Genomic DNA, 15243 nt, shown 5'->3' with positions numbered 1-15243 from the left:
TTGTTAATCCTCCGTATAATAAATAAAACAAAACTCTAGGTATAGGTTTATTTGCTAGCAATAACATTTCTCTTTTCTAGCTAGCAATTTTAATCATGTTAATAACATTATAAATAAACATATATATTATAACAACAATATTTAAACAAAACAAATTACAAAATGTCCAATACATTATTTAAATAAACTGAAGTCATATTTGATATTGTAATCATACATTATTATGTGAACTGCATGACTGTCTTAAGTTACTCCGTGCACTTTCTGTGAAAAAATAATATAACATATCTGAACCCCACCTTTTGAACCGCCAAAGTATGTCTTTGCATATTTTACCTATATATATTTACCCCAAAACAAGAACCTATTATACAACTACTCTCACTCTGAACTTATAAATACTATAACAATAACACTGGGAAAATCCAACAAAAAGAAATTTAATTTTATCCTTCAAGATGACAAACAGTAAAGTGACAATTCATCATTCAAAACATATTTGCCTTTCAACAATAAAAATACAAGACAATTAGGTTAAACAATAAACAAAGTATTTTTTTGTATTTCTTATCTCTTTACATTAAGGGTATTTTCTACTCTATGTAAAAATAACCAGCTTTTTACAATACTATTACAAATTGATTTAATATAAATAAAGGAACTGAAAAAGCAGAAAACAAATAATTGGTCTGTGTGTGTCTTTTCAAGATAAAGACATAGAAAATTTGACAGAAAATAAATATTGTTCTCGACTTTTCCTACATTTAACATTGGCACATTTTTTCTTTCAAAAACCATGAAAAAATAACAAGGTTTTCATAGATTTTAAACAAGACATTTTTAACTATATGTGATACAATTAAGGGGAAAAAGTTAGTGTGCAAAATTTTTAAATGATAGTTCATGGATAAACTTTAAACAAAGCTATAGGATTCCCAAATACTGGCAAGTTTTAAGGTAGAAGAGAAGAGAACAGTCTTAAATGAATTAAATATATTTTAATTCAATGAGTACTTTATATTATATATCTAATCGAACCTGAAATATTTACATAAATATATACAAAAAACAATCAGCTAGCTTAACCTATAATTAAAACTGTTAATTTATAGATATAGGAAGATGTGGTAGTGCCAATGAGACAACTTAACTATATATCAAAATAACAATTTAAATATTAAGTAAACCATTTTATGTCAATGAAAAACCTTCAACACGAAGCCTTGGTTCATAAAGGGCCCCTAAATTACTAGTAAATTTTGATAAAATCTGACAATAAAATTTCAATGACAATAAGATAACATATTTCAAAAGTCAAACTTTACATGTTTTTACCAAATTGTCTACTAAAAAAGGCTATTTAGTTTTTTCTTTATTGTCTGCATTAGCTGAACCTCTACTTGATCTACTTTGCCCAAGCAATGAAAGACACTGTTCTTATGGATACTGTCTTTTTAGGGTTTACCACTACCTAACTTCCATGTTGATAGCTTAGGCCCGGCTTTTTTTAAGTAGGTAATGTCCACTCTTGAGCTCCATATCTTTTCCACGGTTGCAAAGTCATAAGTCTTGCCGCCACTTGCAATGCAGACATTGTCTCCAACTTTAAAATGAACTCCTATACTATTGGTCTGTGGAAGTTGTTCTGTCAAAACTGGTGTATCAGAAGTGACTGACGAAGCAGGAGAAATCATTGGAGGTTGAGTGGGTGAAGTTTCTGGAGTATGTGCAGGAGAAGATACAGGAGATACGGCAGGAGAAGATATCGGTGATGTTGTTGAGGAACTCACAATAGAAATGTTTCTTTGGTTGACGGATGCCCTGGGTTGTTTTGGTGGTATTACTGCCTCTCTGTCTTTCTTCCATTGCAACTGTCTAACACTACCGCCAGTCGCTATGGCTAACTCTCTGAAATAAAAAAAATAAATAATTAGTATCTTTGTACTTCTATAAACCTAAGTTTGTAAATATTTATACAGATTTTCTTTTTATAAGTAATTTCTTTTTTATATAGTTAACTCGCCATCTGAAATGTTATTATTTTGTTTTAGCTGTTATGACTAATGCACCAACATTTCAGAATATGCTGCATTATAACACACCCTTTCACTAGTATATTACTTAAAATATTGAACTGTTAACAACAACAAAGGTTTTTAAAATAACAATAATGATAACTGTTATCTTATTGCACAAAAGATTCAATTATCTCCCTTTTTTAGATGGTGTCCAATGTTAGCCACAATAGGGAAATATTAACATCAGATGGATGGAAGGGTCTTTTTAAATTCTTTTTTATTAAACCATTTAATTTTATAGAAATTTGGGAATAATAAGCAAGTTAAATCTTCCTGACTTCTTGATTCTATTATGAGGATCAGGAACTGACATTCCATAAAAAGAGTTCTTAATTTGATTAACTGGAAGATTTGTTTTTACTTCTATATCTCATATATATCGTGTACACCTTTAATTCACGGATTGCATGATAATTTAAAAAGTGAGTACCGGAAACATGAAACGTGATATAACTGAACAAGAAATCTCAGAAGATCACTAACTGACTAAGAAGTAAAAAGAAACTGGTATCATCATCTCATTTTGTAAGGTAAGTTTATTTGCCAGTATTTGTTTCCTGTTTCTTTAATTGTTTATACAGAACAGAAGTGGAAAACGTACACTGAAAATATATTTATCAACAATAGTTTTTTTTATTAACATTTTCATATCAACTCTCTGAGTGTACTATGTCACTAATTCACTTGTCTAAAGTAATCAAGAGCATGTAATTCTGTGATTTATATACATGTTATTTGTTTTTAATTTTAAAATGTATTCAGACCAATTATTGAATTGTTAAACAGGTGTTACTCTTGGTCTTCTTATAACTAGCTATGCTGGTATATAGGTAGTATGGTGAATAATTTTTTAGAATGTAGAATAGATTTTCTCGGGACTCTGGTGGAAAGTTGTCCATGGGTTATAGCACATAACACATATTTAATTGATGATATGAAAATCATTGCAATAGAACTGTTCAATTCGAATTTGAGGTGTTTAATTGTTGTGAAATTTTTAGATCTTACCTTACCTTACCTCTTCATAAAATATAGATATAGTCATCAATGATCTGGTTTAAATTTTAATCATGCAAAGGATATGTTTAATGGCAAAATGAAGCCATTTATGTACAAAGCTACTTTGACATTTTGTGTTCATAACAATTATTTGATCATTATTGATATTTATTGTTCAAACAAAATAGTTACAAAGTTGCTTCACATATAATACTTAAAGAAAATACACAAAAAAATATTTTCAAATTAACTGTTTTTTGTTCAAGGAAAATAATCTTAAAACTAAATTATGACTTTTTGTCCAGTGACTTTTTGTCCATGACTTTTTGTACTGTGACTTTTTGTCCTACATTCCACTGATAGTGTAGCCTGGCTTATATTTAACCTTATTAAGGGGGCTCGCGGGTCTAAAACATTTTATTTATATAATATAGGATTTCGCTATATTTTTCTATAAATGACCTTTATCTTATACTTAATAGAAATTTTTTTGTACCATATGATTAAGTAATAACTACTGGAGGTAATTTATACAATTTGTAATGAAAATAAATGTTTAATTTTTTTCTGACAATCTTACACCAGCTAGCCTCCTTAAAGAAGATGTATGTGCTTTTCCCAAGTCAGGAGCCTGTAATTCAGTGGTTGTCGTTTGTTTATGTGTTACATATTTTTTTCTCGTTTATTTTTTTACATAAATAAGGCCGTTAGTTTTCTTGTTTGAATTGTTTTACATTGTCTTATTTGGGCCTTTTATAGCTGACTATGCGGTATGGGCTTTGCTCATTGTTAAAGCTGTACTATGACCTATGGTTGTTAATGTTTGTCGTTTTGGTCTTTTGTGGATAGTTGTCTCATTGGCAATCATACCACATCTTCTTTTTTATATAACTCAAGAATGTTGTATGCTACGCCCCCTTATTTTTTAAACACATTATACAGACATACATGTACTGATGTTCTTAGGGACAAAGGTAAACTTAACACCCTTTTGACCTGGTGGCAGGAGCATGAATTATGCATACACTTCTTAAATCAAAATTATACTCACTTGGTTTTTTCATATCCCTTTTGGTTGTACATTCTTTTCCTGAACCTTGTTCTAACTTTTTCTCTGGTTCTAGGTGTGTCTGGTAGATCATTAATGAAGTTGATAACTTCAGAAACACTGTCTTCAAAAGCTTTGTCAGATGTGCTGCTCAGTTTGGTTGTATGGAGGACACTGGTTATCTGGTTCTACAATGATGAATAAATATGATAAAATGAATGATAATATTACAGAAAGAAATTAAGGAATAAGTTCTGATGTACTGATGTACTGATGTACTGACATTCACTTAGTGTGACACACTATATTTTCCATGTCCAATAAACCATGAAATTTGGTCAGAACACTAATTTGACTTACAATTCATAAGGAACATGTTCTCAAAGTTTTAAGTAGCTGTGACTTAAACTTCATTGAAATCTACCTTGACCGGAAACTTTAACAAGAAATGGTGCAACAATCTTTATTGACAGAAAGATCTTAGGGAACATAGAAAATAGAGAACATAGAAACAGCAGATGGGACATAAAAATTGACATTTGACAACCATAGAGCAGACAACACTTTTGTATATTTAAATATAATATGAGATTAAAATCTAATAATGAGTAATTATGACATATATGAAAGTTTTTACCCAATTTTCATGGTTCACTGACCTGACCCCTATTTCTGTTAAATATATAGTCATATTTTTTATATATGAGTTTGGATATCCCTCTAGTACCTTTCCCCTCTCTATTCAGGTGCAGATCCAGCTTTTATTTTGCTCCCAGGGGGGTCTTTAACCAAGAAATATGTCAGGGCCTTTTATAGCAGACTATGTGTGTGGGCTATGCCCATTGTTGAAGGCCATACAGTGAACTATAAGTTTTAACTTCTGTGTCATTCTGTCCTTTTTGAGAGTTGTCTAATTGGCAATCATGCCACAACTTTTTTTTTCTATTAAGGGGGCAGGTCTAAATAATATTTTTTTTTTAAACATAGGATTTCGCTATTTTTTCTATAAATAAACTTTATCCTATTCTTAATGGAAATAAATAAATAAAAATATGGGGTCACTGTTTATTTAAGCTCACAATATACCTTTGAAAGAAGCATGCATTTTTGTTGAGATACTTTTTTTTCTGTTGAACTAATAGGAGAAAAAAGGGTAAAATTGAAACAAAAAAAGAACTAAATTACAGAAATGGTTTAAATTTTACAATAGTTTAGTTTAAGATCAGTTCATTTGAAAAAAAATGTTGGTCACCAATGAGTTAAAAAATTTATTTTTTAATTTCTATGCAAAATAATGGCATTTTTTCACCAAAGAGGGATTATAACTTGTAGCTTTTTTAATCATATAAACATTTTAAAAGTCATCCGGGGCCAAAACGACTGTTTTTTTTTACCATATCATAAAGTAACAACTAATGATTGATGTAATAAATAAAATGTTTAATGAAAAAAAAATGTTTCAATTTTTGCAGATTTTTTTGTACCCTCAAGCCTCCTTAAGAACAATTTCCTAAACTGAATAATGAATATGTCATAAAAAGAAAATATTTAAAGATCTTTCTTTTATATATTTAAATTACACAATCATGTATCATTTTTGTCATAAACATTTTGTACTAAATATGTTCACTGCAATTATTTTCATTTTTTTTGTGACTTTATGTCCTGTGACTTTTTCCTGTTTACCTAAAAGTCGCATAGTAACATTTGAGTTTCCTTGATAAATTTTGAATCTTATTTGGAATCTTTTTTATTTTTTTTATCAAACTAACTATTAGGTGACACTCGTACAATTTTACCAAAAAACTGTTGAAAAATATTAATCATTAATATTATAAGATTAAATAGGTATCTGGAACTTACTCAGTATATTACACCTATTTATTCATAATCATAATGTAATGTATTCCTATTCATCATAATTAACAAAAGCTAGGAGTAAATGAACTAAAGAGAGTGCACTACTTAACAAATAGCCTAAAAGGTTAAGCTGAAAAAAAAAGCTTTTTTTGTATGTGTTAAGAAAATTTCAGGTGTATTAATTTTCTCTGACTTAATTCATTTGTTGTTTCATATCTTCATGCCGTAGGCATACATTATCCATTAGAACCATTTTCTTTATAAGAAAACTTAGTATTGTTTAAAGTTTTCAAGAAATAATATTAATTCATGGGCCAAACAATTTTATATATAACAATAAATTAACTTCATTTCAAATATCATTCATTAAGTTTTAATTTAAAATTAAGTGAAACCTTAATGGCATGTAAAGAATAAACAGATTTATTTAAAACATAGAAAAATTCTCATTTAATACAAAATATCAAAGTACCCTATCATTAAGCATGTTAAGTGTTTAAAACATTTAAAATAGTGAACCTCAGTATAATAATAATAATAGTCCCAGATGTGTAATATGCATTAAAAGAAAAGCTTTATTTTTTTTCATAATTCCATCATAATTTTTCCAATTCGTTTTATTTTACTTTAATACATTTTAATTCACTCATTAGTAATTTTCACACCTTTAAATGGTCAGTGTACAATTGATGAAGGTAAGAGTTTAATCTTATCATTTTGATCTTAATTTACATCATCAACCTTGACATCTTTATTGCACTATATATTAGATCTTTAAATTTTTTCACACCTTTCGTGTATTACCTATAGTTAAAACTTTTTGCAAAATAAATTTTATTACTTTATCAACCTGATCAAAGGTAAATAATTATTTAATCCTTTGATTGATGTTTTTGATCCAATCATGAAACAGCATCATTTTACTTTTACCTATGTTTAAAAACTCATTGGCCAATCAGAAAGTCTTAAGCACAAACATAAGCAATGCCATATAAATATAACCTCAATTATTTAATTGAAATCCATATCTCATAATCCTGTCAGTGCATTAATGTTGTTAATCTTGTTTCTTGTATTAAACTATGGGTGTTGCAGTTCCTTTCAAATATGGTGAGTAAACTTTATTTTTTTAAACTCATACTTGAATATAATTATACTGATTTATATATATACTGCAGAGACAAAACTAAATATATTTTGATGTTTATGAATGGTTAAAAAATTAAACAATTAGTGAGATACCTTTGAAAAGGCTTTTAAAATATCTAAAGAATAAATAGGGTCTCAGTTTAGGCTATAATACAAACAGCAAGATACACAAGTAGATTCCTTCAGAAAATGCACTCTTTCAGAGTAGCTTCCCCTCAAAAATGCATTTTCAAAAAAAAAACCATTGTGCTATATATATATTATAATAATTCTTAGAAGCTTGTAAAATAGCTTATAATTTCTTCAATTACAATTCAAAAAGTATTTAAAATTAGCAGGTCATTTAAATAAATATCGACACATAAACAAATAAAACATTTTTAGATATTAATTTGTATAAATGTGGCTTAATGCTAAATTGAAGTATTTCATTATTGTTGAAGGCTAGGCAATGTCAGTCACATTCACCTTCCCTATAAAAACAATTATAATTGATAAATTTCTCATTATCATGGCTTGTCCTGAATATGTATCTGAACTACCACTGAATGTTTAAAGCTAATCTATAATTTGTCACTTATTGGATAACTTTAAAACTTAAATTATACTTTTTTAAATGCTAGAAAATGGGGAAAAAACATTAATAAATTTATATATCTATAATAGCTGAATGTTAAGATTTTCTGATTATGGTTAATTCAGGCTGATCATCATCTTTTCAACTTTAAATTTGTTCTTTCTGTTGATATACAATGTACAAATTGTAGTATGCTTCTGAATGGTAGTTTTGATCATGCTAAATTAGTACCAGACTAATACAGTATAATAATATGTTACTTTCTTTCATTGAACACTCTCTATAACGAATGCATAGACCATTATCAATCATACTGATAACTTATTAGTTTGAAAATATCACTTCTAAATGTATGAGAGGATATTTCTGATATGATAAGACTTGTTTTACTTTCTAATAGAAATAAATAATATTAAGATCACATCTGACAATATCTAATCCAACAATCTTTTGATTTTAAATTACTTTAATACAAATTTCCTTTTTAAAATATTGGTTAGAATTTAGTTTAGAAAATAAAAGTACTTTTTTTTTAGAACAGACCTTTAATTTTTTATATTTTTTCAAAGTATGATAGTATTACTACATCTATCATGTCTATACAAGAATTCAATATTACTTTTATTATGTTCAACTGATACTCTTCATTAAAGGTCTTGTAAAATATAAAATACATTATTGTCTTACCTGTAATAGCTTAAAGGCAGTTGTCTTTGGTTTGAAGTAGTCTTCAGTAGTCATGTTGAGAACTAAAATATCAGTCTGTGTACCAACACTTTCTTTGGTCAGATTACAGGCACACACTAGTCCAAAAGCCATTTGAACAGCACAGCACTTGCATCTTAGATCACATTTTGGTGGCTGATCTCCTCTGTCAGATTGTGTATTAAAGTTCTGTAGTGTGGCCATAGTTCTGTTATGACTGTCTTGAGATGAAGGATTCAGCATCTGAAAATGAAATAAGATTTAGCAATGTATATCAAATCACTTTTGTATGCATAATAAAATATTAATACATGATTCTAAGATCTAAAATAATTTCAGTGAACTCTTAAAAGATTCAGTAAATTAAGCCTTGAGCATACCCCTGTCAAAATGCAACCATGGTTGACCATGGTTACCATCGCTAACCATTGATAACCATGGTCAAACCATGGTTGACTGTGCTGAAAACCATGGTTAACCATGGTTAACCATGATTGTGACCATGGTCAACATCTGACCATGGTTGACCATGCTCTATTTAACCATGGTTAACCATGGTTTTCCACGTTTGTGACCATGGTAAACTTCTGACCATGGTTGACCATGGTCTAATCAACCATGGTCAATTTGACAACCATGGTCTTGCACCTGACCATGGTCAACTTGACAACCTGGACCATGGTGAATAAATATTGATCTGGATTATACCCATGGGAATTTATAACAAATTGTAAATTACTTTGAGACTTTCAATATTAAAAAATCGTGCTCGTTTTTTCAGTGGTACAATGTTATTGACAATTTTTAATTTCTTTCTTCCCAAGAGGTAAATTGTGACCTTTCATGATTATTTCAATAACAATATATTCTCTATACATTTTAAACCACACATAAACTGAGCAGTAAAGCTATAGTGGCAGAGAATGCTAGTTACAGTCGGGTCAAATTTGGGACTTACAAACTTTTACAAACTGGAAGTTGGAACTTACTTTCGATCAGTATTCCTTGTTTTTTAACAGTTGTACGCTGTCATTTAACGATGTATTTCTTTCTTCCAAAGACGTAATTTCTGACTTTCTCTCCAAGTTCATAAATCTGCCTTTCTTTATCATTATACGGCATATTTTAAGAACTTGAAAACATTTCAGAGTGATATCTTTAGTCTTTATTGTTTATGTTTATTCCCCAACCAGAAACACATGCGACGTCATGATCAATTATTATCACCAACCGTTAACAATGATTCACTCAGTGCGAAACATTTAAATGACTTGGAACAAACGTCACGTGATCTCAGTAAAGTTATTTCGCGCTTTAAAAATCAAGTGAAGGATTTGATGTCCAGTGTTGTCACGTAAAGAAGATTTGTTATCAGATAAGTACATTCACAGGAAATCTGTTTGATATTTTGTTTAAAAGATGTAAAAATTGTTACAGTATTTGATTTGGCTTTCATTAATTGAACACATGCCACCTGAAATGGGTCTTTAAATTTTTTTGTCAGTGTCAGTTATCCATATCAACATAAATTTTATATTTAATTGTTTTTAATTCCAGGTGTAACTGATAAAACTGTACAATATGAAAATTTTGTCAATGGTAAAATAATTTACACAATCATTCTTTTGTTTGAAAGGTAAACCAAAAAAAAAGGGGGGGGGGGGGGGGGTTACAATTATTTGTTTAAACAAAAACATGTTCATAATGTTTATTTTGTTGGGTGTTTTTATTATTGAAAATTTGCAAAAGAAGATAAAACATTTTTGATCCTTAAAATCTGTTATTGTATACAAATTATCAAGAACAATTGATTCTTTGTGGAAAATTTTATGTTCTTGCAGGTGGAAACTGCTTTGCATTTTATGGATGAACATTTCTGCAAGGGTAGCTTTAAAGAGTTTCATGCAATTTAGCATTTGTTGGTAGTCCTGACACAAAAAGGAAGAGAAGTATACAGGCTCCATAACAAGTAGACTAACTGTTTCAAGATAATTGAAGATTGATTTGACAAGAATGTAAAATGGCCAACCATGGTTTAATGGAGATGGTTGACCATGGTTGACTTATTAATAACCATGGTTGACCATGGTTGGAACCACGGTTGACCATGGTTGGAACCACGGTTGACCATGGTTGGGACCACGGTTGACCATGGTTCGAACCACGGTTGACCATGGTTGTAACCACGGTTGACCATGGTCATTAAAACCATGGTTAACCATGGTCGGCCAATTAACAATTTTGTCAAACCATGGTCAACCATGGTCATACAACCATGGTTGACCATGGTTAACCATGGTTCTAACCATGGTTCAAACTGCACACTGACAGGGGTAGACATCCTTTTTGATAGACTATTTTATTATCTCAGTCATAGCAATTATTTGAGTATTTTGCCTTTGAAATAGAACAATAATAATTAACTAAGAAATTGTTATTTGCCAAAGATGCGGAAATGTACAGAAATATCACAGTCAATAGTACTTCATACATGTACAAGTTACTTTTATTCTATTTATTTAAAGAAGTTAATTAGTAAGATACATGTACTTTTAAAAATATACATACAACTTTGATACAAGTGTATTTTATTTAATTTTATTAATATATTATTTTATTGGCCAATTTAGGTACATGTATGTACCATAGACATTCAAATTTTTTCAACTTAATTTTACTAGAAAAAAAAGTCAAACTATCTTAATTTCTTTGAGATTTTTTTTATCAAACATGATTGTCTGTCCTTTACCATATGTTTACAGATGTCATTATTCAACATGTATGTTTAATTTCATGGACAATGAAATTTGAATATAACAAAATTTACTTATATGAGCTGCTTCAAGTAGACACAAATAACTTGTAGTTAGAAGTAACCCTGACTGGTTTCTTGAAAAAAAATGGTTGTTTTTATTAGGACATATTATTGCAAAATGACTTATTAATTTACGATATAAATGGTTAATATCAATGCTAGACCCTCACTTCTCACCATTAACACATACACCAGTCTTTAGTGTAACCATCTTAACTGTTTTACCCTGGACAAAATAGTTTTAAGTTTATTTATCATGTTTATTTAGCTAATTAACTATATATAAATATACTCTGTAAACAAAAAGTTCATATTTCCCCATCTCAGAGTTTTAATTTCATTTTTGTTTGTATTCAGTAATAATCAACACAAATTATCATAATACATTGTTTGAAAATTAAAAAAAAATTAGATTTATATAAAGAAATAGGATGAGGTTAATTACAATAAAATTACAGATGGAAACAAGGAATGTCACAGAAAAACAACCCGACCAAAGAGTAAAACATGTATTTGTGAAAGAAAAAAGTAGCACAACATGTTTACATGTATGTATTGTTAAAAGAGAAAGCTAATAAATAATTATGACTTTTGAGAAAGATCTTTGGAAAAAGGGAGATGGTACAAATGGGATAATCTCTGTTAAAAAGAAATAAAAAGTACTAGATTTCGCAACACTATATTTGTCTACTATAATGCCACTTCTGGATTTCATGTTTAATTTTCGACTTAATTCCACCATATGATAATAGATACGACTTTTTGAAATGCTAGTGTGATTTTGCTGGGAGCAAATAAGAAGAAAATTATGCCGGTCAATATTTATTATTAAAAAAAGTTCTTGCTTGGCTTTAATTAATGGGAAAAAAGTCCTTGCCCTGCTTAAAAAAACTTTAGTACACATATATGATATTTTTTTTTACTAAATCAATAATACATGTACATATCAGAGTTGATATTTCAACTAAAATGTGCATATATTTCAATATTATATAGATTTAATTTTTGTGAAGGAAGTCAACTTAGGAGCACTGTGATTGGATGCAAGGGTACAATATTTTTTTTTTTATTTATCTATGAGTATCTGCAGTGTGTATATTAACAAAATCAATTTGAAACCTTTTGAAATATTATATAAATATTCATTAATTTGGTGTTAAATGACCGTGGGCATCAGACTTCAGTTATGTTTTTACTTTTTTGAAGCTTAGTACATTTGATTTTTATCACAAAGTATAGAAATGTTTCACTGAGAACATTAATACTGTTTTGAGAAAAAGTCCCAAGTCATCATAATACGTCAATTTGATGGGTAAATAATTAAACTGTATTTTAGGATTTCAATATAAGCTATATTGTATAAACTGCACCAAACTATTGTTCTTTTGTATTTGTTTTCACCTTTCACAATGATTAATTTAATTGGAAACTCAAGAATTCAAGTAGCAACAAATATTTTAAATGAGGTATTTGCCTTATATTTGCTTTGTAATTCCCTAAATGTATCACTTGGATATTTCTCTATAGCCATAATCTATTAAAATAAGAAATGTTAAATTGTCCATCTAAGAAAAAAAGAGACCAACTTGAGTTGAGGCTGGATAGAATTTATATTCTCCTGTGTAAAGAATTGTTCACATTCTTGGCAATTCATTCAGCAAATATTTCAATATCGCTTCAGTTAGTAGTTTCTATCTTTTTTGTATATGAGGCATATACATTTTTTTCATTTCAACTGTGTGCAAGGACTTTTGTTGGAAATTAATACTCCCAAGGGACATAATTCAGCTGTATCATAAATTAGGTTGAAATTCTTTTAATGCTTAAGAATTTAATTTTACACAGGTAACTTTTATCTAAAATAGGCGAATCTTTTGGAGTAAACAACAACTTTCATCGATAAATACTTAGTAACTTCATAACGTTTGACCTCACGTGTGTAGTAAAATTTGTTGATTGATGCACTTGGCTATTCTAGTAAATGAATTCATCTACTAAGCAAGAGCACTAAGACCTTTTTGAAAGGCTAATGCTTGTTTATAATACAATTGAAATTATTTTATGTTTAAGCATTTTTTACCATACGTTATGCTATGTTTAATTTACATTGTTTTTAGTTTTCCAGATATTTTATTTATTACAGACAATGCTTAATAATAATGTACTATAAGCAATTTAATATTTTTATGCCCCACCTACAATAGAAGAGGGGCATTTTGTTTTATGGTCTGTGCCTTCGTTCCTTTGTCCGTCAGTTAGTACGTCTGTGAGTTCGTTCGCCCCACTTCAGGTTAAAGTTTTTGGTCAAGGTAGTTTTTTAAGGAAGCTGAAGTCCAATCAACTTGATACTAAGTACACTTGTTGTTTATGATATGATCTTTCCAATTTTAAAGCCAAATTAAACTTTTGATCCCAATTTCACGGTCAACTTTTCATAGAAATTGATAGTGGGAGTTTAAGGTTTAAGTTTTTGGTCAAAGTAGTTTTTGTTGAAGTTGAAGACACAAAAACACACAAAAATGTATTAGGTTTTATTGGTTTACATTCAATTGTGCTTTTTTTTCTTTTCTTTTTTTCCACAGAAATTACAAATATATGTATAATAAATAAGAACATTTAGACCTATAAACATAATGCATTCAGATAATATATAAGTATATGAACTAACAATCATCCTCAAGTCATTGATTTGTTAAAGTGCTGTTATTCGATTTGATTTTAAAAAATATAGTTTTAATCTTTTACACTCTTGATTTATGTCATGTTGTGTTATAGAAATGTATTTGTATTTATTGCACTGATAAGCATAATGTGCTTAAAGTAATAAAGAATTGAATTGATTTGATTTAATTGTTTTAAAATGCACACATGAAAGGGTTTTTAAAAAGTGTGCACCCCCCCATATGTTAGTTAATCAACTTTTCACCCCGCTCATTATTAGCCCCGTCCATGTTTGCACTAGCCCCACCCTCATATAAATATTGCACAGTCCCTTATAGGCGCTTTATTCAAATTAATTTTCTATATTCAACACTAATACTGTATATTTACGGCATGGGACAAACTGGCTTAAGAATATATTTTTTTTGTCATCTGCTTGACCATGATAATTTTTTTAAGAAAAATCATCCCCTTCCCCCATCCTAGTGGATAGTCCCTCACATAATTATCAATGACTATAACAAATGAATATTGTCTACCTTTTTTTAAATAACTGAGTCCCATCTTATTATGCAAAAAGGTTAATAAACAGGAAATTTTGTCTGACATCTTAGCTGCATGTGGTTCAGACGACAGAGATAGAAGCTGCTTCAAGGTGAAGGTTGAAACGGTGTATCATGTGACATTTTTTCTGTGTTTGCCAATCTCGTGAACATTGACAAACAGACAGATTGATTAGACAGATGGATATATGTAGGATTTTTAGAGAGTTACTTCATTTGTTGTTCAAACAAAGCCTTTTCTAACTTGACCTCCTTATCCAGGTGAAAATAGAAATGGTAATGTTGCACTTAGGGCAGTAACCATTTGATTTGGGAAAAGGGGGGGGGGGGGGGGGGGTATAAGTTTGTTTCCAGGTTTTGGAGAGAAAAAAATATTTGTTTTTGACCAGTATTTAGAATATGTATGTTTCATCCTCAGCTGCCACTATGTGTAATATTATGCTAAAATTGAAAGAAAACGAATTGATTTTGGACTAGTCCCAAACAAAATAGATTGTTTTTTGCCAAAAAGAAAAAAAAGAAAAGAGATGTTTGTCTGGAATTGAAATCCCCCTCCCGATAATCAAAAGGTTGCGGCCTCACAAAACACAGCATAGTTATTTATTTAGTCAATATTTATAGTGAAAAGAATAGTGTCCATTTCAGTAGCAGGTCTAGAAATGTTCACAAGAGGGTCCACTGACTAACAAAGAGGGTCCCTGCATCAGTCATGCTTCAGTGATTTATATAAGCAATCAATTTTTCCCACAAAAGGGGGGGTGCCCTATGTAAAACCCTCTTTATCCACC

The 15243-nt window shown here is 29.5% G+C and overlaps 2 protein-coding genes across 2 annotated transcripts in view; both read right to left on the bottom strand.

Moving 5' to 3' along the window:
- Window positions 1-15243, bottom strand: part of LOC139529141 (uncharacterized) — a 62069-nt gene that overhangs the window by 24381 nt on the left and 22445 nt on the right. The window lies entirely within an intron of this gene.
- Window positions 1248-8649, bottom strand: LOC139526116 (uncharacterized). The gene is made up of 3 exons (XM_071321258.1): window positions 8399-8649; window positions 4129-4313; window positions 1248-1908 (listed from the first exon to the last, which is right to left on the bottom strand). Exons 1-3 carry the CDS (start codon window positions 8618-8620, stop codon window positions 1455-1457), a joined length of 861 nt encoding a protein of 286 aa, XP_071177359.1. The 5' UTR covers window positions 8621-8649; the 3' UTR covers window positions 1248-1454.

The sequence above is a fragment of the Mytilus edulis genome, chromosome 6 (genome assembly GCF_963676685.1).
Source record: "Mytilus edulis chromosome 6, xbMytEdul2.2, whole genome shotgun sequence".
Classification (NCBI taxonomy): domain Eukaryota; kingdom Metazoa; phylum Mollusca; class Bivalvia; order Mytilida; family Mytilidae; genus Mytilus; species Mytilus edulis.
This window is presented reverse-complemented; position numbering and strand designations above follow the sequence as displayed.